At 57.9% G+C, this 25,514-nt stretch overlaps 1 protein-coding gene across 6 annotated transcripts; it reads right to left on the bottom strand.

The window, feature by feature from the left end:
* Window positions 1-4,909: 4,909 nt before the first annotated feature.
* On the bottom strand, window positions 4,910-24,625 carry EPHB3 (EPH receptor B3). Of its 6 annotated transcripts, none has more exons than XM_060150210.1 (16): window positions 24,043-24,625; window positions 15,356-15,420; window positions 13,476-14,148; window positions 10,988-11,143; window positions 9,839-10,189; window positions 9,561-9,685; window positions 9,239-9,398; window positions 9,052-9,160; window positions 8,614-8,666; window positions 7,446-7,568; window positions 7,089-7,336; window positions 6,365-6,580; window positions 6,104-6,274; window positions 5,818-6,011; window positions 5,559-5,714; window positions 4,910-5,453 (listed from the first exon to the last, which is right to left on the bottom strand). In XM_060150210.1, exons 1-16 carry the CDS (start codon window positions 24,152-24,154, stop codon window positions 5,345-5,347), a joined length of 3,021 nt encoding a protein of 1,006 aa, XP_060006193.1. In that variant the 5' UTR covers window positions 24,155-24,625; the 3' UTR covers window positions 4,910-5,344. The 6 variants fall into 6 exon arrangements, with proteins under 6 accessions (XP_060006193.1, XP_060006194.1, XP_060006195.1 ...); XM_060150211.1 differs by having other exon boundaries at window positions 6,104-6,253; XM_060150212.1 differs by having other exon boundaries at window positions 6,104-6,253; window positions 9,248-9,398.
* Window positions 24,626-25,514: the final 889 nt, after the last annotated feature.

The raw sequence follows: 25,514 nt of genomic DNA, 5'->3' as shown, positions 1-25,514 counted from the left end.
TAGGTCTGATTCAGATCTTGGCTTTGCCATTGACTGGCTCTGTGACGTCAGCCAAGCCACGTCATCTCTCTGAGCTCTTCTGTAGAATGGGGATAGAAGGCGTCAGGTGCTCGGAAACGCTTGTAGACAATGTGCCTTGCAGCAGGGAACAGGTAGAGCAGAGGCTACAGAAGTAGCAATGGAGAGGGTGCCCAAGTAGAGTTGTAGAACTGCTGGGACCAGGTGCCCAAGACTAGTCTTCTGGGCCGTGAGAAGTGGAAGGCCCAGCTGGGGAGGAATTATGGGAGAGGGGAAGTCTTGGTCAATGTCATTTGTCCATGACCCTGTTCCTTCCTCATCCTGAGTTGGAATGTCCTGTGTGCCCCTGGACTGCCCTGCTCTTACCTGGCACAGGACCTTTGCATATACTGCTCCCTTCTCCCCTCTTGCCAACTGCAAACAGCCTCCATGCTTAATTCAAGTCACCTTCTGTGGCAACCTTCTTTGATGGAATTCCCAGCCCAGGTCCCTTCCTTCCAGCCCCTGGTGCTTACCTAGCTGTAGCACTTACCTCACCACGTTGTATTAGTTGATTTATATATCAGTGTCCCCCTCTGAGCTGTGTGTACCTTGAGGAAGTGGGAGCTGTAACCGGTTCATCCCCACACCCTCAGCTCCATACACTCGGACTGGCATATGGAAGAGCCCAATGAAGGTATGTTGAATAAATGGAGGGAGGAAGGGAAGGAAGATATACTCAGGGTCAGATACCAAAAGGCTAAATAAAGGGACCTGGATAGTAATGGGGGTCCCAGCTTCCTCTGCTGGGCATCAGATAACTGGTTAGAGGACCCCTGGCCTTGTCCTAGACTGGCTCAGGTCACTAAAGCTGTGATTTTATCCTGCACCCATAACATTTACTTTGCCTTGTAATTATATACATTTCTTTGCATGATTATTTGAAGAGCATCTATGTTCCTATTAGACTAAGCTCTTTGAAGCAGCATCTGTCTTTGCTCTTGTTCATCACAATATCCTAGTGCCCAACACAATGCCTGACACATAGCAAATATCCAGTAAATATTTGAAAAATGAATGAATATTGGAGAGAAGGAATCCCCTCCCCCACCCCCAAACAGACCCAGGATCAGGGAACTAAGGGGAGAAATGCAGAAACCATGGTCCCTCGGTTCCTTGGCAAGTTGCTGCATTCTCTACCCCTTAATGAGCTTCGTCACCCTCACCCTCACTGCCATCAAACCACCCAGGCCCCAGCAGCCCTATCCCAGGAAGTGGGCCGGTGCCTGGGCTAAGCCTGCAGCATAATGTCCAGCATCCCCATGGCTGAAACAGGGTTGGTGGATTTCCCCCCGTACCTTGGTTTCCCCCCCGCTATGCCACCAAGCACTACTCAGCATTTTCCTATCTGTTCTTATATTTTATTCAAACGTCATACCAATAAAAATGGTAGCTGACATTTTTGAGTACTTACTATGATCCCAGCACACACTTTACATGTATTAACTGATTTAATGTTTGCAACAATCTCATGAGGTAGAAATGATTACTACACCTTTTTATAGATGAGGACATCCAGGCACAGAGAGGTCAACCTGCCCAAGGTCAAAGACTAGGAAGCTGGGCTTTGACCCCAGGTCTGCCTATACTCTAAATCTGCAGCCATTCCCACTGCACTACCCCAGTCACCCCAGATCTCCGGGTTCTAATCCAGGAGTAGTCTGGCCACCCAGGCTTAGATCCAACAGCTGCTGTCCAGGGGCCTCTCCCTGGGGCCATCCTGGAGGAGGGGGATACTGTCAGGGGCTGAGCACAGTCTAGAGCAGCTTACTCTCTCTACCTATCCCTACTCTCTGTGTTCAGGCACAGAGAGAGGCACGAAATGTGTCATTTGGGGCTGCAACTCCCTCTCTGGGGCAGATGGGATGAGGGAGGTGAGGGGAAGCTGCCGGTACCCCAAGGCTAACACTTCCCCCCAGCCCCCATCCCACTGGCTTCCCTTTTTAAGCAATAACTTGGGAGATCTAATTTTCTGCCCCCAGGAATGTGTAATTAATTAACGAAGACTCTAACCAGATTAAGACCTCACTACCTCTCATTCCTCACCTGGCCGCAGGAAAGCCAGACCCCTCCGGAGTACCCTCATCCTTCCTATGCCCTATCCTCATCCCTCTTTACCCAACTGCTCCTGGGTCTGAGGACTCATCCCAGCCCCCAGTGAGACAGACACAGGTTAGCAGGGTTAGGCGGCCCAGGTGGGAATGCACTGGCGGGGAGGAGCCTTCCAGGAAGGGGGATGGCTTTTGTCCTTCCTTCTCGGCATCCCTTCCCCCACCTCTTTTCAGTCGTGGGAAGCTCTTATGGTGTGTGGGTTGGGAGATGGGGCCAGGGAGGATCTTGTAACAGGACGTGAGAACCTGGGTAAGGGAGGTGACTTGGGGACATAGCGTGCATGCAGGGGAGTACAGATCTGATCACACGTGAAGGGAGGTATGTGTCCTGTGCTGCACAGGGCACATCCAACAGCGTACCTTATGCACTCCGATTGCTGAGTTCCAGACGCCCCTTGAAATCTTCAGCCTGGAGCGCATACACCAAGTGTCCCTTCACTGTGCGGCTCCCAACCCCCCACCCCATCCCCCACCCCCCACCCCGCCCCAGCCCCGGCGCTCAGCGCCCAACTGTCCCGCTCCCTCTGCCTACCCAGTAGGCGGCGATGCCTTACCTCTTCGTGCGGAGCCCCCAGCCCAGACTCCCGCTAAAATGATTAGAGTGAAGGAGTAAGTTAGGGGGTCACTCCAGGAGACGCGGGCCACGAACCCTCCCCCATTCCGCAGCCTCGGGAGTAGGAAGTGGACACTTGAGCCTGAGCTTGGAACGCCCCCTCCCCTTTATCTGAGCCCTCAGCCCGGGAATGCGGCGCAGGGTGTGCAGGACGCCACTCAGCACCGCGTCCCCTCCCCTGGCCGCCCGCCACACCTCGCGCCGTTGACAGCGGCGGCGCCTGGGCCTAAGGCGGCCTCGGCGCCCCGCATCGTCCCTTCGAGCCCCCGCCCTCGGCAGAGTCCCCAACCAGGGAAGAAAGGAGGGCTCGGTGGAGGAGCTCCGTCCCACCCGATCCCCGGTCCCCGGGTCCCCCCCGCCCGCCTCCTGCCCCACCCCCTCGGGTCCGCCCCTCCCCCTCTGCAGCGCTGCTGGGCTCCGTGGGGGGAATACTAAGGAGCGGCGCGCGGCGGGACAAGCCCCAGAGCCCCAGAGCGGGAGCGCGCGGCGAGGGGCAGAGCGGGCCCCGGAGCCGGCACCGCGCGACAGCCGCGCCCCTGACCCTCTCCCCGCCAGGTTTTGAGCCGACGGGCCGAAACCCTCCACCTCCGCCTTAGACCAACTCCATTCCCGCCGGCCTGGCCTGCCTCCCGGGGCCGGTCCCCTGCACCTGAAATAGCTGCCTGGGCCTCCACAGCTGCAGCATCGCCTCCCCCTAGCTACTGCCCCCACTTAGAATTCCTCTACGGAGCTCTGCCCTGCCTGGAAAGATGTGCGAGATCCGTGAGGCTTTGTCCACACTCCTTCCCGGGTCCAGCCAGACCCGGATGGGCAGGTTCTTTAGAAACCTGTTCCACGCCCCACCAAGGTTTATTGCCCAAGGTTCCCTCCTTCTGACACTGGGAAAGTGACTGCACACACCTCCCACCCCACCTCCCTGCATGTGTCTGCATCTATGGGGCCTCTGAGCCCCACGCCCACTCCACCCCCTTTCTCCTTTGACATTTATTTCCAGAAGCTGTTTTCCTAACCCTCTCCCTGGTTCTGGTTATTTATCCTCTGAACCTTTCAAGTGTGCAGGCAGTCTCTGGGTGGGAATCCCAGCCTCGGGCCTCACTTACTGGCTCAGCGACTTTGGGCAAGTTACTTAACCTCTCCCTTTCCTCCTCTGTAAAAAAGAGATAAAAATACTTCCTTCCCTGGCTGGGTTGTTGTGAGATTAAATAAGATCCGTGTATAAACGGAGCGGTTTAGCCCAGTGCCAGGAGCATAGTAACCGTTCAGTAAAGAGGAGCCGCACTGCTCCACTGACACTTGCTGAAAGGAGCTGGCCTCTGCATCCGAACACCCGTGGGTTCTCATCCCCTTTGTCCAGGGCCATGTGACCCTGGGAGCTGACCAACTCCCTCTACCCCCAGCCCCCTCAGAGACAATGGGTGTGAAACACCATCTGTAAAACACCTTCCAGACTCCGACAGCCCCTGGGAAGGCCTGGGCCTTAGAAGGAAGGAGCTCTGGGGTAGTTTCCTCTCTACTGTTACTTCCCCACTTCCAAGAAGTCAGATGCCGCAAGGCTGAAGCATAAGGGAAGTGGTACTTGGAGTGGCTTGCATCTGGCCTCCCAATGACTCCTGGGAGTTCTGAAGGGCTGGAGCTGAGGGACTGTGAACTCGAGGGCATCAGGGAATCCTGCCTTGGGAGGTCGAATGAGAAGGGGCAAAAGAATCATCTTATTGCCTTTATTTCGCTGACGGCCCAGCTGGCCCCACGGCAGGGCAGAGGGCCAAGCTCTCACCCATACTCTCTGTGCAGGCCAGTGCGTGTACACACACACACACACACACACACACACACACACACACACACACACACACACACACACACACACACACACACACACTCTCTCTCTCTCTCTCTCTCTCTCTCTCTCTCTCTCTCTCTCTCTCTCACTCACTCACATCCGACCTCTGGCTCTGAGAGTCAGTCTCTGGGGGGCAAGGGGTTGCTCCTCAGCCTGCCCCTGCCTGCCCTTTTATGACAGCACCAAGGGCGGGGGTGGGGCAGGGCCCTCAGCCCCCAGAACAAGTCCCTGTGCAAACTGGAGGGGCCAGCTGGCTTCGGGATGGGGGTGTCACATTTCCCCATTCCCGGAGTTCCCTCCTCCAGTTCCTGAGGGAGGGACTGCTCTCTGCCTACCTGGGGGTCCAGACCCCTGCCAGGGCTGGGCCCTATGGAACCCAGGTGTATTCCCCACCTGACCGCGCCAGGACCTCCAGCACTGAAGAACAGCCAAGTCTGAGGTGGTGGGGATCCCCCACTGGAGAACAGGAAGGCCGGGGCCCCGAGGGGCTTGGGAGGGGTCGTCACCCCCTCTCCTAATCCATCTTCAATATGAAGAGGTTTGGGGCAAACTTCCTGGGGAGGGAACACAGGCCTGGAGGAGAAGTCCTAGCTTGGGCCTTTCCCAGACTTCCATCTTCTGGGCCACAGCCGAAGGCCAGACATCCCGAAGTCCCGAAGTCCAGCCAGCTGGTCAGAGTCCTGCACAGTCCCTGGAGGGCACCCGTCCAGTGGGAGCTGGGTGTCAGACCTGCACAGGCAGCGTCTGGTTCATCTGCAGCCGCATGTCCTGGATACTGCTGAGGATCTTCTTCTGGTGGCCCGCCAAGGTGACCCCGATCCGGAGCAGGTCTCTGCAGACGGGCCAAGGGCACAGTCAGTCCCTCCCCGACTGCCCACCACTCCGGGCCCAGCTCAGGGCCCCCAGCCCTGCCCCTCCAAATGGGAGGCACACTCACTCTGCGGTCATCTGGGCCACCAGGTCAAAGGACGCAAACCCCGCACTGACAAAGCTCTCCTTGTACCGCCCCATCTTGATGGCATCTAGCCAGTCACCAACTGTCGTGAAGGTCGTGTAGTCTGGGACCGTGCGGTCCAGGAGGGGCTGTGACATGCTGTGGGGAGAAGAGAGGGACTTGATGAGTCCTGATGTCAGGGGAAGCAGGGGTAGTGCTGCTGGCTCGGGAGCAGGGCAGGGGCAGAGGCGGAGGAACTGACCCAGACTGGGCACTGGCGATGACCTTAAGGCTGGCGGCGTTGCGGATGAGCTTGTCCAGGGTGTTAACGATCTGGGAGAATTTCGGCCTGAGGTTCCGGTCCCGCACCCAGCAGTCCAGCATGAGCTGGTGCAGTGCTGTGGGGCAGTCCATGGGTGGGGGCAGCCGGTAATCCTGCTCCACGGCATTGATGACCTGAGCCAAGAGCAGGGAACCCTGGAGTAAGCCACCACTCTGCTCCCCAGCCAGTTCCCACCCACCCGAGCGCTCTGGCTGGCCCCACTCACATCCTGGTTGCTCATGTCCCAGTAGGGTCGCTCGCCATAGCTCATGACCTCCCACATGACGATTCCATAGCTCCAGACGTCACTAGCAGAGGTGAACTTCCGATAGGCTATGGCCTCTGGGGCGGTCCAGCGAATGGGGATCTTCCCGCCCTGGTGGGGGGGGCACACGCCCTTCACCCTATGTCTCCGGGCTGATCCCCAGCCCCGAGCCCCTGCCTGGTTGGCCCCGCCCCCAGTCTCCCTCCCGGCGGCTTCCTGTACCAGGGAGCTGGTGTAGGTAGGATCAGAGGGGTCATCCTCCAGGAAGCGGGAGAGGCCAAAGTCTGAGACTTTGCAGACCAGGTTGCTGTTGACAAGGATGTTGCGGGCAGCCAGGTCTCGGTGCACGTAGTTCATCTCAGACAGGTACTTCATGCCGGCAGCAATGCCCCGCAACATGCCCACCAGCTGGATGACCGTGAACTGTCCGTCGTTGAGCTGGAGGCAACGAGCAGGCTCAAGGGGGTGCCCATTGCCTCCTGCCTGGCCCCAGGCCCACCCAAGACCCTCCTGCCTGCCCGCCTGCCCACCCTCTCCAAGTCCTCCAAGACCATGCCTCATCTACCCCTCTGACCATGTCCCTCGTGCACTGAGAGTAAGGAAGCTGCCCTCCTATGTGGCCGGCATCTGTATATATCAACCCAATTAACCCCTGTGAGGACCCAAATAACTTACCATTCTCATTTTACAACCAAGGCAGCTGAGACTCAGAGAGGTTAAGTAAAGCCTGAGGTCACACAGGCAGTAGGGGGCGGACAGAGTCCGGATGAGAACTCTGGTCTTCCTGGCTCTGAAGGCCCAGCTCTTTCCCTGCACCATGCCACCTCGGTAAATATTTGGACTTGAATAGGGTCTGCCTGACTTGTGGGAGGGGGTGGTTTGCCCAACCTAGCTCTCTGGGGGGTGGGGGGAGGAAGAGGGGGAGGGGCCAGGGGCTGGCTCTTACCCGGAGGAAGGAGTCCAGGGCACAGTTCTCCATGAACTCAGTAAGGATCATGACTGGCCGACTTTTGGTGACCACGCCCTCCAACCGGATTATGTTGGGATGGTCAAACTGACCCATGATGGAGGCCTCGCTGAGGAAGTCCCGCCGCTGCCTCTCTGTGTAGCCCACCTTGAGTGTCTTGATGGCCACAAACACTTCCCGGCGGCCAGGCTGTTTTAGCCGACCCCGGCACACTTCCCCGAACTCCCCTGCAGGGCACAGGGCACAGATAGTAAGCTATTTCTGTACCCAACCACCTCTGCCCTCCCTCGGGGTCACCACCAGCCTCTCCTCCCCACCGTGCCCCAGGGGACTCACCAGCTCCAATCACCTCCTCGATCTTGACACAGGACACATCGATCTCCTTGGCAAACTCCCGCACAGCCTCATTAGGGTCTTCGTAGGTAAAAGGGTCGATATAAACCTTCATTCCAGGAGCAACTAAGGAAGAAAAGGTGGGTGTGAGAGGGGGTGAGATCCTTGAGCTGGGGACAGTGAGGGAACTCTGCGACCTGGGATACTGCCCCAGGCTCTTCCCCCAGACAGGAACACATTCCCAGCCTCTCTGCTAAACCTGCTCCGTATTCCTCTGTTGAAGCCAGAGCTTGCCCCTCCCCACCCCGCCACTGTCCTCTTTGTGAGAACTAGTAACCATGACGGCTAGACACCTAGGATTCTTCTTCTTTCTCCCTCATTTCTCATCGTGTCAAAACCTATTTCAGATCCGTCCCTCTCCTCATTCCCACTGCCCCCGACCTTGTCTAGGCCATCAACACTCAGACTACTGCAATAGCCTCCCAGCTGGGCTCTCTGCCTCTAGACTTTGCTCACCAATCTAGCCCACACACCTGTCTTCCTACAACAATACTTTCATTGTATTGCTCCCCAGCTTGAGAGCCTTTCAGATCACCGGTGGTGCAGTCAAGTCCAAACTCCTCTGCCTGCCTTTCAGGACCCTCCAAGGACTGGCCGCAACTACCCAGCCTGGCTTCCCAGCAGCTGTCAAACCAGCCTTCTCACTGGCCCCCCTGTCGGACACTCTCCCCACCCCACCCGCTACCTTCCAGAGGCTCCTCTAGCCAGGAATGCTCTCCCCCACCTCTCTAAACCCTGCTTATCCCACCTGGCTCAGCTCAGCCCAAGGCTACGTCCTCCAGGAAGCCTTCCTCTTTTCTGAACTCTCACTGCCCTCTGTCCCAGGAACACCCGGCTTAACACTTAATTGTTCTCTCATTGTTTCCTGTGTATACCTATGTCGCCTTTCTTACAAGACTGACTACCCCTGAGGACAGGGGTCACATCTCACTCATCTCTGGGGCTAGTGGGCATGAGGTAGGGGCTCAGGAAGTGGCACTTAATTGGAAGCAGGAGGGGGCAGCCAGGGTAGGAGTTAAAGGAATAAAGTCCCAGACAGGGAAAGGGGTGTCTCCAAGCCCTGCAGGGACGAAGGGAGCTTTGGGAGGTTGGGATGAGGAAGCAAACTCACTGTATTGCTGCAGCTTCTCCGTGTACTCTGAATCAGAGCTGTGCCGCTGCTTCCTGGAGGGGCGGGGTGGAGGGTAGGCATGAGACAAGTCCGCAGCTCCTTCCCTTCAGGGGACCCTTGGGCTCACAGGAGGGGCAGAGAGCATAGGGGCCACCCAGTGCCTGGTGCTATGGTCAGTGGCTACAGCTGCCACTGGGCCTCCGGGCAAGAGGCTCAGTGGACTTGGTCCCTGAGGGAATCTGCCAGTAGATTCAGGGGACAGGGAGGGGACAGGACGAGGACATGGGCATGGACTGGAGAGAGCCTTTCTGACAAGGATAGCCTGGGCCTGGGAAGGCTGTGGTTCTAGGTCTGACGTGGGTGATGGTTCACCTATGTGGCGAGAGGGCTCTAGGGCACTAAAGAGAAGCTCTAGTCAGCCCCTGGGCCTGGGAGTACCTGAGGCAGACGACAGCAATGACCACAACAGCTACCACGAAGACAAGCCCAGCTGTGGCAGAGCCCACGATGAGGGGGAGCTGCTCCTGGAGCTGCTGGGCACCAGAGCCTAGAGACGGGGAGGGACAGGTGAGTGGTGGGGTGGAAAGCGGACAGGGGCAGGGACAGGTGTGGGGGGGGTGTGTACCTCTCTCACTTGTGGTCTCAAACTCAGCCGGGTGGCTGTACTGCCCATAGCCAGCTACGGTGCGGGCGCGGACCTGGACCACGTAGCGGGCGTCAGGCCGCAGCCCGTCCAGCTGCACGGAGTTCTTCTGGCTGGTCACTGTGGAGGCGATGCCCTCACTCTGCAATACCAGGAGGAAGGCTGTGTCTCAGTGGGCCCTGACGCCCATCGGCCCCTGCCCACCCCCGACTCAGTACCCAAGGCTTTGCTCTCAAGGGCCCCTGACACTCTCTGGGGTAATCTTCTTGTCCCAAGGCTTCCTCCTGCCCCTGGAGGCTCTGACCTTCTCAAAGTACTTCATCTCGTAGTCCAGGATGACTCCGTTGGGCCGCTCTGGGGGCGCCCAGGACAAGGTCAGGCTGCTTCCGGAGCTGCTGTGCAGGTGTAGTGTTGGCACTTCAGACGGGGCTAGGGGAAGAGCGGAGGGGCTCATCACGGGCCCTGGCACCCTTCCCAAGGACCCAGTTCCCACGGGACCCCCGATGGTCTGTGCCCCAGGCAACCTCAGCTCTATGTAGGAGAAGATGACCCAGGCCCTACCCTCCTGTGCGCCCTCCTCACCAGCCTGGTTGGTGGTGATATTCACAGCCGCGTAGCGGGGGGGCAAAGGGCTCTTGCCCGAGACACCGTTGACGGCCTGCACCTCAAAGGTGTAGCGCGTGTGGGCCAACAGATGGCTGATGTGGACCCGGCGTTCTGTGAGGCCCAGCTGCCGAGGCACAAAGTCCACGTTGTCATCGCAGCGTGAGCAGGTCGCGGTGCCCCCGGCCCCAAGGCCCCCACGGCACTTCTTGCAGATGACGTTGTACAGGAGGTCGTCCCGGCCACCCAGGTCCCGGGGCTCACTCCACTCGAGGGTCAGCGAGGTCTCATTCACATTGGAGATCACACCCCGGGGCGGAGACGGCACCGCTGTGGGAAAGGTGGAAGGAGAGGACAGTGAGCTAGGGCCCTAGGACCACCGTCTGTCCAGAGTTCCTGCACACTCCAAGCTGCTTCCCACCTCCTTGCCTGTGCCTCTGCTTTAATAAGCGGAATAGCTTTCCTACGCTTCTTCGCTGGGCACACTCCTATTTATTTGGCCTTTAAGGCTCAACTTGAGAGGTCACCTCCTCTTGGAAACCTTCCTTGATTCATTCTCTTCCCGTCCTCTGCATTCCTGTAACAATTCCTGGGCATCCCTCCAGCCCAGCACTTAGCACATTATATGGTCATTATCTGTTTCCACATCTGTTTCTCCCACCAGGTTGCAAGCTCCTAGAACAGTGACTGTATCTTTTCCTCCACATCCCTGGCGCCTGGCAATTCCTGGCACTAAAGGCTGAAGCAGGGAAAATGCAGGACACCAGGCTGCCCCAGGGTTGTGAGGTCCCCTCTCTGATTAGAGTTGGGCCAAAAGAATAGCAGTTCTAGACAGAGGAAGGAGTAATGGACTAGAGGGTCCTAGCCAGTTTCTGATACCCAACGAGGAGCTAACAAATGCTTATTAAATGTTGGTGCAAGGGCTAAGCCTTTCAGCTCACCTGGATTCTGGCTCAGGGCCGGTCACTTCCTACCTGTGCCATGTTGAACACAACATCTAACCCCCCTGAGCCTCAGTTATCCTATCTGGAAAGTGGAGCTATTCATAGAGACTGTTTAGGCACCCCCGGGCTGGCCCGCAGAGGGAAGGCCTGGAGTGGGAGAGTATGAGGATGCGCGTTCACTCACTGGTACAGGCACTGTCTGCAGAGTCGGAGTCTGCACGGTAGAAGTTACTGTGGCAGGTGCAGATGCTGGAAGCTGGCGAGGTGGTGCGGCTGTTGGGCGGGCAGGGCAGGCAGGGCCCCTCTCCCTGCTTTGCCTTGTAGCTCCCAGGGGGACAGGCTGGCGGGGAGAAGAGGATGGACGTCTCACCTCTATCCCTGCAGACACTAACCCGCCACACCTCTGTGGGAATCTGGCCCTTCCCAAGCACAGGTCTCTGTCCCCCACCTCCCAGACTGCGGGGGCCGTGCTGGTACTGCCTAAGTCCAGCTGCAGCTACAAAAGGCCCTTTTGCCCCGTGGAAACCCCACGTCAGCGGACTCCTCCCCGCCCCTGCCCCGACCCCGACCCCCAACTCTGGGGCCTCACGGACGAAGGCGTCAGCTCCATCACCCGGACAGCCTGGACTTGTCGAGGCAGGGATGAGAGGGAGGAGGAAGAGGAGGGAGGGGGACGGGAAGAGACCATTAGTGGGCTGGCAGCAGCCTCTACTCTGCTGGGGCGCCCCCACCCCTCCCTGAAGCTCGAGGATAATTATTCCTGAAGATCCTGAAGAACGCCCCAGAAGAGCCAGGAGGTGGGGCCTCTGAGTTTCACAGCCAGCCTCTCTCCCCACCCAACCAGGAGCAGGGCAGCAGCTCCTTTCTGCCCTGGGGCAGGGGTGGGTGCTGAGGAGGGGTGAGAAAAGGAGAGAAGGAAAGCAGGCAGGAAGGCTGGGGTCACCTGGAGTTCAGAGGCCTCAAAGCATCCACGAGGGGAACCCCAATCCCCAAAGGGAGCCCAGAGCTCGGGGCCTGAACACCCCTTCAGAGCCTCTCTTTGGGCCTGGCTCTGGAGAGTCCCCATAGCTACGATGGCCGTATAATTTATTATTCAAACTGCACTATTTTGAGAGTGAAAGCAGGCACCAGTAATAATCACGTTAGCATGACAGGCATAAACCAGGACTGCCCTGGACACACTAAAGCATATCGTCATCCTGCCCATATACAACTGCCTTTGGGGAGGTCGTCCGGGGTGTTGGGTCTGTGCCCTTCTCTGGGGTTTAATCTCCCTCGACTAAGGTGATATTCCATCCCAGCTCTTTTGAGCCAGTGGGAGAGGGGGCAGGGGCCAGGCCAGCCTGGTTGCTATGGGAACCATAGTGCATTTCCTGCTAGGGACCTGCAAAGTGTTAGCCGCTCTTCAGGTTGTCAGGCTCATCACCCCCACCCCTTTCTCCACTTAGGAGGAGGAAGTCTGGGGGCAGGTTCCCATAGAGAAGTGGAGAGGGGCAGGGCAAGGCACTGTTCACCTTCCCACAACAGCACCCGACACTGGGCCTCACAGCCAGGTTGGGCCTCCAGCCCCCTTACACTGAGGGTTGTGCTAACAGCCAGCTCCCACCCCTAGTAGCTTCAGGTTGCAAGTGCCAGGTGGGAGAACAGGGCAGAGGGGACAGAAGACAAGGCCCTCAGCACCTTGGCCTGCATGGTACAGCACTGGGTGAGGCTGCAGTCCCAGCTCCCACATTCCCAGCTATGAGGCCTAGAGTGCAGAGCCTCTCTGGGCCTTCTTATTGGCTCCACAGGAGACGCAGCTGGAATCTACCTTACAAAGTTGTGGTAAGCCTCAGATGAGAGAACCTCTCATGAACGGGTGTTTTAGCTGGAAAATCTAGCACGCTGGGAGGTCTTATGAGTCTCGGCAAGCCACCCAAGACAGGCCTCCTAACCTCCTCGTCTATGAAACCAGGACCAAACAAGCCTTGTCCCCCGTGCATCCCAGGGCTCCCGAGAGTCACAGCTAACACTTACATGGTGCTGTGCTTCCCCACGTCCCAGGCACTGTTCCCAGGGCTGCCATGCACTGATTCAGTTAAGCCCCACTACCACTCCACGAAGGAATCACCATTAATGTCCCCATTTTGCACATGAGGAAACCGGGGTTCAAAGAGTTAAATTACTTGCCCAAGGTCTCACAGATGGTAAGTGGCAGAGTCAGGACTCAGGACTTCAGAGACTGGGCCCCTAACCTCTGTGCTATAAATACTGCTTCTCAAGATGCAGATGAGACCCCTCAGGTTAATCGCCAATCACGAGGTGCCTGCAGCTCTGGGTCCCACCTAATACTTGCAGGGTGAAACGTAAACGTGGCACTGGACAAACGGGCGTCTCTGCTGGCCTCCCGAGACTCGGAGCACGTTCTTCAGCTGCCTCCTTGTCAAGGATTCTCCACGTCTTCCTTCCTCTCTCTTTAGTTTCATTTTTTTCTCCTGGTATTCTGGTGTCTCTGCTCATTTTCTCTCATCTCCCTCCTTACACCATGTTTTCTGCACCTGATACCCCTCCTCCCTTTCCTCCCTCTGCCCCAGACCTAAGGCCAGACCCCCCTGTCTGGCAGGTAGGAAGCGGTGGGTAGGGGGCAGCGGGCGGCTGTGGCCCAGACCCTCCCCAGGCCAGTCCCCACTCACGGCGGCACTGGGACTCCTTGGCGGCTGGCTCGTGGCCGGTGGCACAGGTGCAGGCACCCACAGGCACCATCCACTCCCCGTCACCGTTGCAGTAGAGCTTGAGGGGTACCGACACCTCCACGGCGTTGGCGATACAGGTGCCAGGGGCAATGACCAGTGAGGTGGGCTCAGCCCCGGTGAGGGTCTCGGGGAAGAGCGCGAAGCCTGCAGTGGTGGATGCGCACTTCTTGTAGAAGGCACGCACAGAGATGAGCGACATGCAGGCGCCCTGGTCCTGGAAGGCCAAGTAGAAGCCGGCCTTGGAGAGCGGCCCGAAGCTGCGCACCTTGGTGTTGACACGGCCGGCATCGAGCCGCGAGAAGCTCTCATCGGGCGCGATGGTGTCCACCTTCACGTAGGGGTTCTCCATCCAGAAGGGGGAGGAGGCCGAGGCCACGTCGCTGTCAGCCTCATAGTAGAAGAGGTTGAAGGTCTCCTTGCAGGAGCCAGGGATGTTGGGGATGCTGTTGCAGTCACGCACAGTGAACTTGAGCTCCACGTAGACCCGCTGCACGTCCTGCCGCCAGATGAACCCTGTGCGAAGCCAGTTGTTCTGGCTTGACTCGCGCACGTTACACACCTGGTACGTGCGGATGGGGTTCATGGCCTCGTCATAGCCGCTCACCTCTTCCCACTGTGCAAGTGAAAAAGACAGAGAGTAAGCACCGGCATTTGCCGGGTGCTTATCACATGCCCAGATCTGCTACATTTACTTCACAGAGATGCTTCCATGGTGTAGCGGTTGAGCACACAGACTACGTGGGTTCAAATCCCAGTTCTCTGCTTGTGGTGTGACTACAGGTAAGTCACTTAACCTCCCTGTAACCCCACTTCCCCATCTGTAACATGGTAAGAAGATGTATAAGGAATAAATGACTTTAAATGACTACAGCACTTAGAATGGGGCACTTGGTAAGTACTATGTGAGAATTAGCTATAATGTTTATTATCTTTATGCCTTAATTTCATTGTCTATAAAGTGGGACTGATTGCAAGTAAATGAAGCTGTGAGGAATTAAATCAGTTTAATATATGTAACGGGCTTGCACCAATACCTGATACAGACAGAGCAAGCAATTCACTAAACTTTGGTTATCACTATTACCATCACATTTAACCTTCATTGGGTTGGCAAGAAAGTTCGTTCAGCTTTTTCCGTAACATCTCACGGAAAAACCCAAACAAACTTCTTGGCCTATCCAATACATCTGTTGTCCCCACTCCAGAGGAGAGGAAGTCAAGACTCACAAAGGCAGGGACTTGCCCAAGGTCACAGAGTCAGGGCTGGTGACTAAGGGCCTATAATATCACCCAAATCCAGTGTTCCAGAACTTACTGTAGTTGTGAAGGACATCTAGGGAGGCTAATTAGAACACTTTAGAGACGTCAGGACTACAGGAATGTAACAGTCAAGAAATGGAGGCCCAAAAAGGCAAACTGTCTTGCTCAAGGTCACACAGCAAGTCAGAGATCTGGAACCAAGGTTTCCTTGTTCCCAAGCACCCAGGAAGGAGGGAGATGGTCAGGACAGACATGCAAAGGGATGTCAGGCAGGAGAGGGATGGAAATAGGCTGAAGACAGGCTGGGGGGTGGGCAGAGGGAGAATGAGCCAAAGGTGGTGTGTATGTGGGAGGGGGGACAGAAGCAGGCCGAAGAGTCAGAGATGAAAACACTCACAGAAACGGACCATCAGGCAAAGGAGGAAGGTGACAGATGAAGAGGACGGGGATGCCGCAAGAGGGGGAACTGACAAGCAGTGGGCAGAGGCAGCCCTTCTTGAGCCCTGCTGCAGGGGTTAATTGGCAACCAACGCTCAGGAGAAACGGTGGGGAAGTCTTACCCCACTTTCTGGATGAGATGTCCATGCCAACTCAGACGTCACCCATTTTGTATCCATGAGGGTCTCTGGGGGAGCAAAAGGAGAAAAAAGGTCAGGGGCCAAGCTTAGGATGAAGAGAAAGAGGAGGTTGCCCAGGAAAGGCCAGGACGCCAGGCATTGATTCCCACCAGGTACTCCCACCCCATCCCCAAGTTCCCCAAACCCTCAGCTCCCCTGGCCCAGAGGAGACCCTGCAGCCACCCCCAGAGATGTCATAACGCCAAAGATGTCTTGTCCGGCCAGCTGGGAGTGAGTGTCAGCTGCTGACCCCAGGTCTGGGTTAATGAGGCAGAAGCCAGGGCCAGTTCACACACCTACAGGCTCTGCTAATCTCCACACAAAGGGGCTGGCAGGGCCTTTATCCTGGAACAAAGGGCCGTGTGCTTCAGACCCTGTTGCTCAGGCCTCCCCTGACTCCACTCCCAGCACAAAGGCCCAGCTCCACACACGCCCAGGGGAAGGGAAGAGCAGTCACAGGCCAGAGCCCACTCTCACCCAGCCTCCCACAGACCATCTCTGGAGGACAGGACAGGAATGCTCTTTGAGGACGGGGTGAGGGCCACCAAGGCCCAGACTAGTTCCTCTAGAGCTAGTTCAGTTCTTCCTGCAATCCTTGGATAAAAGTACTGCTGCCGTACCTCTTTTACAGATGAGGAAACTGATGCCCAGATACAGTACATATAGGGCGTAAGGTAAAACCGTTAGGACTTGAGGTGAAAAGTTGAAAGGTGACTCAAATTCAGGTCTATCTGATTCCACAACTAACCCCTTAACCAGGGCACTCTGACTGCGATATGCCCCTCTGTAAAGGGGGAACAGAGAAAACCTGGAAAGCTCCTGTGTATACTCTAAGTCCCACCCAAGATGTCATCTCCTCCAGGTAGCCTTCCCTGAACCACCGAGTCAGGGCTGGACACCTTCCTCTATGCATCCAGGGCCAGGTGCTTTGTCATAGCACCGATCCTCTTCTGAGCTTCGGATTTTTTTATCTGTTTCCTTTTGCTCGGCCACAGGAGGCGCCTATTAATGTTTCTGACTTAAACTTGCTCCCCTAGGAACCTGGATCCTGGGTTCTGGCTTGAAAACTCTCCTCTCTGACAGTGTGACCCCAACATTAGACCCAGGAGCAGAAAAGAGGCCCCAGGTCCTTTCCCATAGCCTGGAAGACAGCCAGCAGTTCTCCCCTCCACTCCAACCTGGAATGGGGCAGGGCCGCCCCAGAACTTCTGAAGGCCTCCACGTCAGCAATGGGGCAGGCTGGAGGTATCCAGGAAGGGAAAGGCCCAAACCCCACAGGCTCCAGGCTTTTGGCCTTCGCCACTTTCCTGCAGTCTGGGTCTGAGCCTAGGATGGGGGATGAGGCAGCTGTGGCCCCAGGCCCTCATGTGAGGCAAAGGGAGCAGCGAGCAGCAGCCATTCACTTTGGGGAGTGAGGCTCCCTCGTCTTCCTGCAGCAGCAGCTGGTCCCTGGAGGGCCCGGCTGCAGGATGCGCTATCCCAGCTTCATCGTCGGTGGCCTGACAGGCCCCTCTGGCAGACAGACAGATACAGACATTTAGCAAGGGGGTAGAGGGGTACGGGAGGGAAGACGGGATGGGCAGAAGCAGGGGCCCCAGAAACAGGCAGGGAGGGAGACAGGCGGGCGGAGCAGGCGGATGGTGGGCGGCATCGAACTGGAGGGATGTGCTGAGCCGGCTGGCTAGGACCAGACAGCCGGGATGGCCGGCGGTGGACTACAAAAGACAGCGAGATGGAGAGACAAGGAGGCCCCAAGAGACAGACACAGAGACAGAGAGGGAGGCTGCCAAGTAGCCTCTTCGCTAGCCAGCGGCCCGGAGTACCGCTGTCCCTGGGAGCCGTGGAGCCAAGCGCACCCCCTCCCCCCAGCCAGTCCGCCTGCTTGTCTGCCCGCCGCCCGCCGCCCGCCGCCCGCCGCCGAGCAGGCCAGGGCTCCCACCGCTCCCTCGCGCTGCCTCCCTCCTCCATCTCCCTCACTTCCTTCTGCTCAGCCAGTGCCAAACCCATCTGGAACTGTTTAAACCCAAATATTCAGCCCCTCCCCCCTCCAGCCAGATTCCTCCGCAGTTTAAAACAAGCCCTGCGCCGGCTCGGAGAGGAGTGGGGGGAGGGGGCGGGGGGGTTTGGTGGGGTAGGATCTTCGTTTCTGCTTAATTTCTGGGGAGCGAGAGAGGGAGGGGGCGGGGATCGGCCTTCGGCCATCGCTCAGCCTTGGCCATCGCTCAATCTCGGCACATTTTTCCCATTAATGAGGAGAGGACTTAGATTTCGAGTCATGTGTGCCTGAGGAAGGGCTCGGTCACCCTGGTGGGGAGGGGGCTTGCTCTCTGGGGGAGGGGAGGGGCCTGCTCGCTTCAGCAAGAGGGAGACCCTGAGGTGCCTGGGTCCCAGCCTCAGGAAGAACATGGGGGGTGGTCCCCAGTATCCATCTGTCTGGGGGTGGGGCGGGGAGAGACCCAGCCCAACAGAGCCCACCTTTTCTATGTGTGTGGCATGTGTGGGTGTGGGTGTGTGTGTAGGTACACACTCGGGGGTAAAGGATACAGGTACAGGGGACAAGGACAAAAGAGGAATGAGGGAGCAATCTCCACACTCCCCAGCTGACAACTGCACCCGCACCCTCCTCTGTCCCACCAAGTGGCTGCTCCCCGATACAGCCCCACCAACCCACGAAGCAAGCAGGGAAGTGGCCACCAGGCCTTTCTGGGATGTTCTGGGACTGGGGCTTCAATGCTCAGAAGGAAAGCAGCACCCCTTTCAGGTTTCACAGGGCCGCGGGGAACAGCCACGTGGCAGCAGCCGTGTGGCCCCGGCCTGTGCACACACAGACGCACACACATCACCCAGTTCTCAGTGGCTGGGCTCGTTCCCGCCACTGGGGCCAAACAGCGACAAGTCACACGTATGGTGGACAAAAACACACAAAGCCACGGCCACCCGCAAACACACACACGGCTTCACACACAGCTACAGTCCGTCTTTGACGGACACACGGATACATATGGTACAAGCAGATCAGTCTTCCTGAGACATTCGTATACAGTGAGTCTTTCCTACACACAGACTGGGCTTGCCTTAGGCAAAGACTCTCACAGCCCTCAGATGTGCGGATTTCCTGAGACATATGCATACGTGAGGGCACGTGCATTCAACAGTGCGTTCTCCCTACACACCCAACTGCACACTATTGCCAACCACAAGTCACAGTCTTGAGTGTAGTCAAGTACAAACACAAACACCAGTTTCAATGTACAGACACGGTGACATGCTCTTACACAGTCACACACAACTAGCATCAGCTGCACATGCACAGATGCCCATTTGCACCAAAACATTCCATAGGAGCATGCAGACACAGTGTAAGTATCAATATCTAGAGGTTGTGTAAAGCCTCAGAGGTGCATCCTCCATGCACATCTCACACCCACACCCACACACACGCTACAAGCACGATCTTTCTATGAGGTGAGTTTTCAAGTGGGGTGGAGGAAGAGTTGGGAGGGGGCACTGCCTGCTGAGAAAGCAAAGGCACTGGGGCAGCCTCGGCCAGAGGCTCAGGGAAGGAACAAGCCCCAGACCAGCTTCCTGTGGCCCTGACCCAGGCAGGAGCTGTCACAGGTCACGAGGCTAGGGGTGGGGCAGGGGCGTGAAGATGATTCTGGGTGTGGCTGGGTGCAGCCTCCCCAGGTGCAGCCCTTTCCCAAGCAGCAGGCCACTTCCCGGCCAGCACAATGCCACCATCCCCAGCACTGAGCCCTTGGGGAGGGGGTGGCATGACGAGGGCATTTAGCCTCAGGAGCTTCGGGCAACACATAAGTTGTGGGCCCAGCAGGAGGAGAACATCGTGGGCACCCAGCCTGTGTCTGAGGGCCTCACTGGGCCGCCCTGGTGCTGGGAGCCTGCCACCTGCCCTAGTGAAGGGCCAGGGACACACAACTTTATGGAGCTGCCAGACCCCACAGCGACCCCAAGCCCCAAGTCACACAGAGCACCCCACCCTGGGAACAGGCATGCCAGTGAGACCAGAGAATCAAACAAATCTAGAGACAGGAGCAAGAAACCCACTGGCCCAAACTCCAGACCGAGGACGTTGAGGTGGTGGGAAAGGTCACGCTCCTGGGCTGGGCCAGCAGCGCGTGCAGGGGCAGGAGGACAGAGGGGCAGGGTGCGGGCGAGAAGGCACACCCTGGAACCCTGCCTGCAAAGAGAGGGAGGAAACTCCCGGTCACTTCGGAGTTGGTCCCCCTCTTCCGCCTGGGGTCCCTACCTCAGCCAACCAATCCAAGGGATCTGTCCCATCTTCTCCCATCCTTCTCCTCCCCTGCGTGTCGGTGTGTGTACACGCGTGTACCAACCTGCACACTCCGGGTGGTCAGCCCGGGGGGAAAGGGGTCTTAGGCAGACCCTGCCATGGGACCTGGAGGGCCACCACCCACCCCCTGCCATGGCCCCGAGGGCCTCCAGTCTGGGATGGAGGAGAGGGGAGCATCCCAGAACAGAACACATTTTGGTTTTCATTCTTCCCCTCAGATCAAGGAGATTTATAATTAAATAAACCTGAGAGGGAGGAGAAGGGAGGAAGAAGCACAGGACAGGAGCCCAAATGCCTCAGTGCTCATCCACAGCCCCCCACAGCCCCCACCCCAGTTGTGGCCCTGCCAGCAGCCAGAAGGACGGATGAACAGCTCGCTTTGGAGCCCTTCCCTGGGAGCCCAGCCACAGCGGGTCTGACCAGGAGTCTGGGGGCGGAGAGGCAACAGGAGACCCGGTGCCAGGGCCAGCCCTTGGGGCAGGGGGCCTCTCCCACCCCATCAGGTGCCCAGATGTATCCAGTCTCCCTCCCCCCACTCCCAGCTGCCCAATCCCGACAAACCAGTTTGACTCAGCACAACAGGCAGGGCTACAATTTTCAAACTATGCAGGCCTGGTGATTCAGCCTCTTCATGCTGTTTAATTAGTGTAAGGCGGGTGGCGCAGGCCTTGCCCACAGCAGCTTTGGGTTAGCTCGCTGCTGCTGAGGCCACAGCGGCGGCGGTGGCAGCAGTTCTGGATAAAGGGAAGACAGTGACGGACTAACTGGTCCCCCACCTGCTGCTGTCCCTTGTCGCAGCTCTGAGGTGCCAGCTGAAGACAAACAGGGGCGGGGCAGGGGGGCTGGAGAGCCAGAGGCCACTCGAACAAGTGAGGCCGCAGAAACCCCAGCCCGCTGTCCCCTCTCAGCTGCCACCTACTCGGTGGTCACTGGTGCTGCCTCTGAGAAAGAGATGGGTCACACACTGCCTGTCCCCCGCCAGGGCCTGCTTCCACTACAGCAGCAGCTCAGCTACAGGGCTTGCCTGGGAGAAGGCTGTCCAGTCCCCCCTCTTACATCTGGTAACTGTTTCTTTTTTCTCAAAAGAGTCTCTTCCCAGCAGGGACCTCCTCACCCCATCTGAGGTATAAGGACCCTATGGTCCAGACATCCTTCCTATCCCACGCCCTGTTCCTGGTCCGCTCACCTACTGGACCCCACTCCCTGGTTCATGGTCCTGAAGGGGAGAATGGTCTTGGCTTGGGGGACTGGGGGACATTACCTGAAAGCAGAGTGAGCAACAAGGTGGCCCTGTTTCCCTGTGAGTGAGGGTAAAATCGAGGGCAATTTGTGTGTGTGTGTGTGTGTGTGTGTGTGTGTGTGTGTGTGTGTGCGCGCGCGCAGGTGGAAATCAATCAGAGGGCAAGGAGAGAGGTGTTTCTTCAACCAAGGAGGATAAGCAAGGACCCTGGCTCCATCCTCATGGAAAACTGATGAGATATTTGGATGCAGAATCTTCATGAACCCCAAGTGTATAGGGAGGAAGAACCACCAGGTGCTAGACAGCATCTAATCAATGAGACCATGAGGGACAGCACCCACAGCTCAAGGACCCTGGGCCTAAATATAATGACCTCGGAGGCCAAGAGCCTAAAGGCTCCCTAAGGCCAAGGGCAAACCAAATCCTGGCAAAACCAAAGGGAAGGCTGGGTGGAGCAACCGAGTGAGATCCTCCACCCATAAAGCTTGGGGGGCTGAAGAGAGCTTCAGTGCTGGGCGTCCCACCCAGCCCTGTCCTCTGGCCACAGCCCAGGACCCCCAGGTCCACCCATCCCGCCATTGGAGCTCCAGAATAGAGATGGGGTACAGGCAGGAGTCAACGACAGCTGTCTCCTGACCCAGCTCTCTTCCCATCCCATCCTTTCCCTCCCAAAGCTGGAAAAAGGTGGAGGTGAGGGGACAACTTCCTCCCCAGACGAACTTTAACTCCTCCCATTATTGCGTCCTCTAAGCTCCCTCCAGCAGGGCAAGGGTACACACCAGTTTCACTTTCTGGCACTCCCCAAGGAGCAGACCCTAGGGTAATAATAATAACAGTTAATCCTTGAATAACAATGGCTGTGCTAAGCGCTTGACACACATTAAGGATTCAATCTTCATAACAGCCCTAGGAGATGGCTTCAACTACTATCCCATCTCACAGTGGGTTCAACTACTATCCCATCTCACAGTGAGGGAGAGCAGGAGTGTGGTTAGGTAGACCACTGGGCTGGGGTCAGCACCCTGAGGCGTCATCTCTCTTTTTCCTTTCATTCTCACGGAAGACCCTAAGTTCTCATATATGGCAAAAGTGAAGGAACTCGTGAAAGCCACGCTTGGGAGGCACTGCTGCCTTCCTAGGGGCACCCCACACTGGCCTGGCCTCCCAGCCACCACCCACCCAGCCAGGGAATAGCCCCAGATCCCACTTCACAGCCTGAGGGAGGAGGGGACAGAGTAGGGGCAGTGGCCCCACTGTCCTCTCTTTCCTGGGCTGCTACAGCTCATCAGGCCTCTGCCTCCTGGTCAGCCCCTTGGGTCCTGGGCCTGGAGGCCTGGATGCCAGCTCCCAGCTAGGGCCTGCCAGCTGGGGTCTAGAGGGACCAGCAGATTGTGAGGGGTGAAAAGGAGGACGAAAGGAAGGGAAAGAGGAAGAAGGGAGGGAGGAAAGAAGGGGTGAGCCTTTTCAGGTACCCCTTGCTCACCTGACCCAAACCACGCCCCCACTCCACTCTCCGAATCAGCACCCACCACGCCCCACAACAAGGGCTCTGGGGCCTGGCACACACAGTCCTGTAAGTGCGTGTGCCTGTGTCGCCTCTCCCGGGCTAAGACACAGACCTGGGAACTCCAGCAGGCTCCCTGGCTCACACCCTTGAGGCAATCAACAACAAAGCCCCACACCGGTTTCTCACGCCTGTGATTCTATCACACACATGTGGGAGAGCGTGCACAAGCGTGGGCGCGACCTCGGTGTGTCTGTCTGGATTTGCATGCGTCCACCCGTGTGAATCAGTCTGTCAGCACCAATGGGCGCAGAGATAAAAGACGTTCAGAAGAATGTTTTTTCCCCCTGGAGAAAATGAGAAAGAACCAGAGAATGCCTTTCTCTCCGAACTCTGTTCTTTTTTCCTTCCAACCTTCAAGTTTACCGATTACGAACATATGAACAAACGAAGTCACATGGAATTCATGTGTTTGTTCTCAAACTAAGAAAGTGACCGGATTTGTTAAAGATACCAAATATACGTACTGCCTATAATCCCAATTTCCCCCAAATTTCTGTGGTGTCCTTCCCTCCACCTTAAGGAAGGTTTTTTTTCCCCTCATTTAATGGTTCCAAAAATTTTGGTAACTGTGCGTTTGTGTCTGCATCTGTCTGTATGTCTATTGTTTAACCAGTGTCAGTGCCTCTGTCCCCTCAGGCTTGTGTCAAGTGGATGTGTGTGAACTCTCCCACCGGGGCCAAAAACACTTGGGCTGTCCATCCAACCACAGTCGTTTGGAAGTTGGAGCAGTCTCCGCAGGTTTCACAGAACCCATAGAGAGAAGCCCGGCCTTTTCCCACCGGCTAATGCGTAAGGCACCGGCTCCGGCACTACCTGGGACAAGCCCCGGAACCTCAGGGGTTCGGTGGAGACCCCAGCACACGGGGTGTCCTGCTAGAAGGCAGAGGGGGTGCCGCAGAGCCCCGTGTAATGCCCGGTGAACACAGCACCTCGTGGATAGTTGGCGCTCGTAAACCGTAAACAATAACAGGCCCCCGCCTCTCCATCCCCGCAGCCATTCCCTGACAAAGCGGGGTGCACGCACTCACATTCTCACTGATCACTCCAAGGGGTTCCGAACCAACGCCGCCCCTCAACCTGGGGAGTCCCGCTTCGCCTCCACCCTCCACAGCCCCGCATCAGCCTCAGAGCCCCCGCCTCGCCTGGTGGGTCGCCCACACTTCCTTGCCTCCAGAAGGTGCCCGGCGCCCCGCTCCTCTGCTCTGAGTGCGGGGTACTCCCTCAGAAGCTCACGGCCGGGCCATGACTTTCGGGAACGCTCTCCCGAGTCGAGCTGCCCGCGATCTCGCAACCGGCGGACTGCCTGCCACAGAGGTAGCTGGAGCCTCCGAGGCGGCGCCGAGAGCGTCCTCCCCACCCCATCCTCCGGACCCTGGAAAGGGCGCGGGTGACCGAGCTTCCTCCGAAGTGCGCCCAGCCCTCATCGGACCAACACCGCAGACCCTCCCCGGCCCACGCTCGGGCGACCCCGGACACCTTAACCCTTGGACGCACCCCCCGACGCCGCTCACCTTCCAGCGCCCGGCAGCCGGAGGGCAGCAGCAGGGGCAGCAGCAGCAGCGGAGAGAGCAGCGGCAGGAGCCCCGGCGGCGGCGGCGGCAGCGGCGGACGGGCTCGGGCCATGGCCGGGGCGGGCTCCGGGAGCCGAGCCGAGCCGCGCCGGGCCGCGCCGGCGGGGCTGCGGGCACCCGCGGGAGGGTCCGCTCGGCGGGCTCCGAAGAAGGCTCGCACACGGTGGTCCTACGAGATCCAGGCAAGGAGAGGGTGCAATCCAGGCAGGCGGCTCCGGGACCGAGGCGGCGCCCTGAGCCGGGCGATGCTGAGGGATGCGGGCAGGTCGGTCCCAGGGGAATCTGGACGGACCGGTCCTGGAGGATCCGGGGAGCTTGGAGAGCTCGGAACCAGTGGACTCGGGGGGGCGGGCCGGGGAGGGAGTGCGCAAGTGGTGGTAGTTCGGTGTGCACAGTAATCCAGAGGTCTGCTGCGGGTCCGACTCGGATCGGGGACTCCGGGTGCGCGCGCCGTCCGGGGTCCGAGCTGGGTTCTTGCTGCGCCGCTCACGTACTCACTTCTGCTGTCCCCAGCGCTGGCGCGGCCGCTCTGGGCGAGAGGGGTGGGGCCGGCCGCCTGCCTGTCATCTCTGAGGCCCCACCCTTAGCCATCCTCCACCCACTCACAGACCGCCAGGCGCGCTGGTTCGGCCTCGAGAGCACTCTGCCGGAGTTCAGTTGGCGGCGGCTCCATCACGCCCACCTTCGTTCTCTGAGGACTGGGGTGGGCGGGGCCAAGGAAAAGATGAATCAGATTGGGCGGAGCGATACTGTCCGTCAGAGGGAGAAGCCCGCCTCCTGTCCCCCATTGGCGTTTAGTAACCGAACCTGAGTCCGGCGAGGTGCCATCCACGTACAACGAGCCGGGGGCGCCCCCGTGTGGTCTGTACGTGCCCGGGGCCGCCGCCATGTGGCTGTGTTTCCAGGCACGTCCTGACACTAACGAAACTCGGCTTAGGCAATACCAGGTGGGCGTCCTCCGCGACGCATCCTGCAACGAGGGCCTTCTCGCTTGTTTATTTATTCATTCATTCATTCAGCTGTGTATTTCATCATTGTTTGAGCCAAAGACTCAAGCAACTTCTGGCGGTACAACAATGGGTAAGACAGAGGTTCGTGTTCTCTTGGAGCTAGTTTAGCGATGGAAGCAGGCATGAAGTTATCACAGCAGAGTGTAACTTATTATTATGGAGGAAGGACAGAGTTGCTGGAGCACATGTGAGAGGGACGGCTATGTCTGGCCCTGAGGAAATGACATTCAAGCTGAAATGTGAAAGATGAGTAGTAGGTGCAGGATGTGTGTTTGGCGGGGGCAGTTTCAGGCAGAGCAAACACTCTTTGTGTGAAGTCCCAGGGGCAAGAGAAACATTTATCGGAGGAAGCCGAAAGAAGTTCAGAATATCTTAAGCGTAGAGTTGGAGGCTGAGGGGGGC

This window comes from Lagenorhynchus albirostris, chromosome 5 (genome assembly GCF_949774975.1).
Source record: "Lagenorhynchus albirostris chromosome 5, mLagAlb1.1, whole genome shotgun sequence".
Taxonomy (NCBI): Eukaryota; Metazoa; Chordata; class Mammalia; order Artiodactyla; family Delphinidae; genus Lagenorhynchus; species Lagenorhynchus albirostris.
This window is presented reverse-complemented; position numbering and strand designations above follow the sequence as displayed.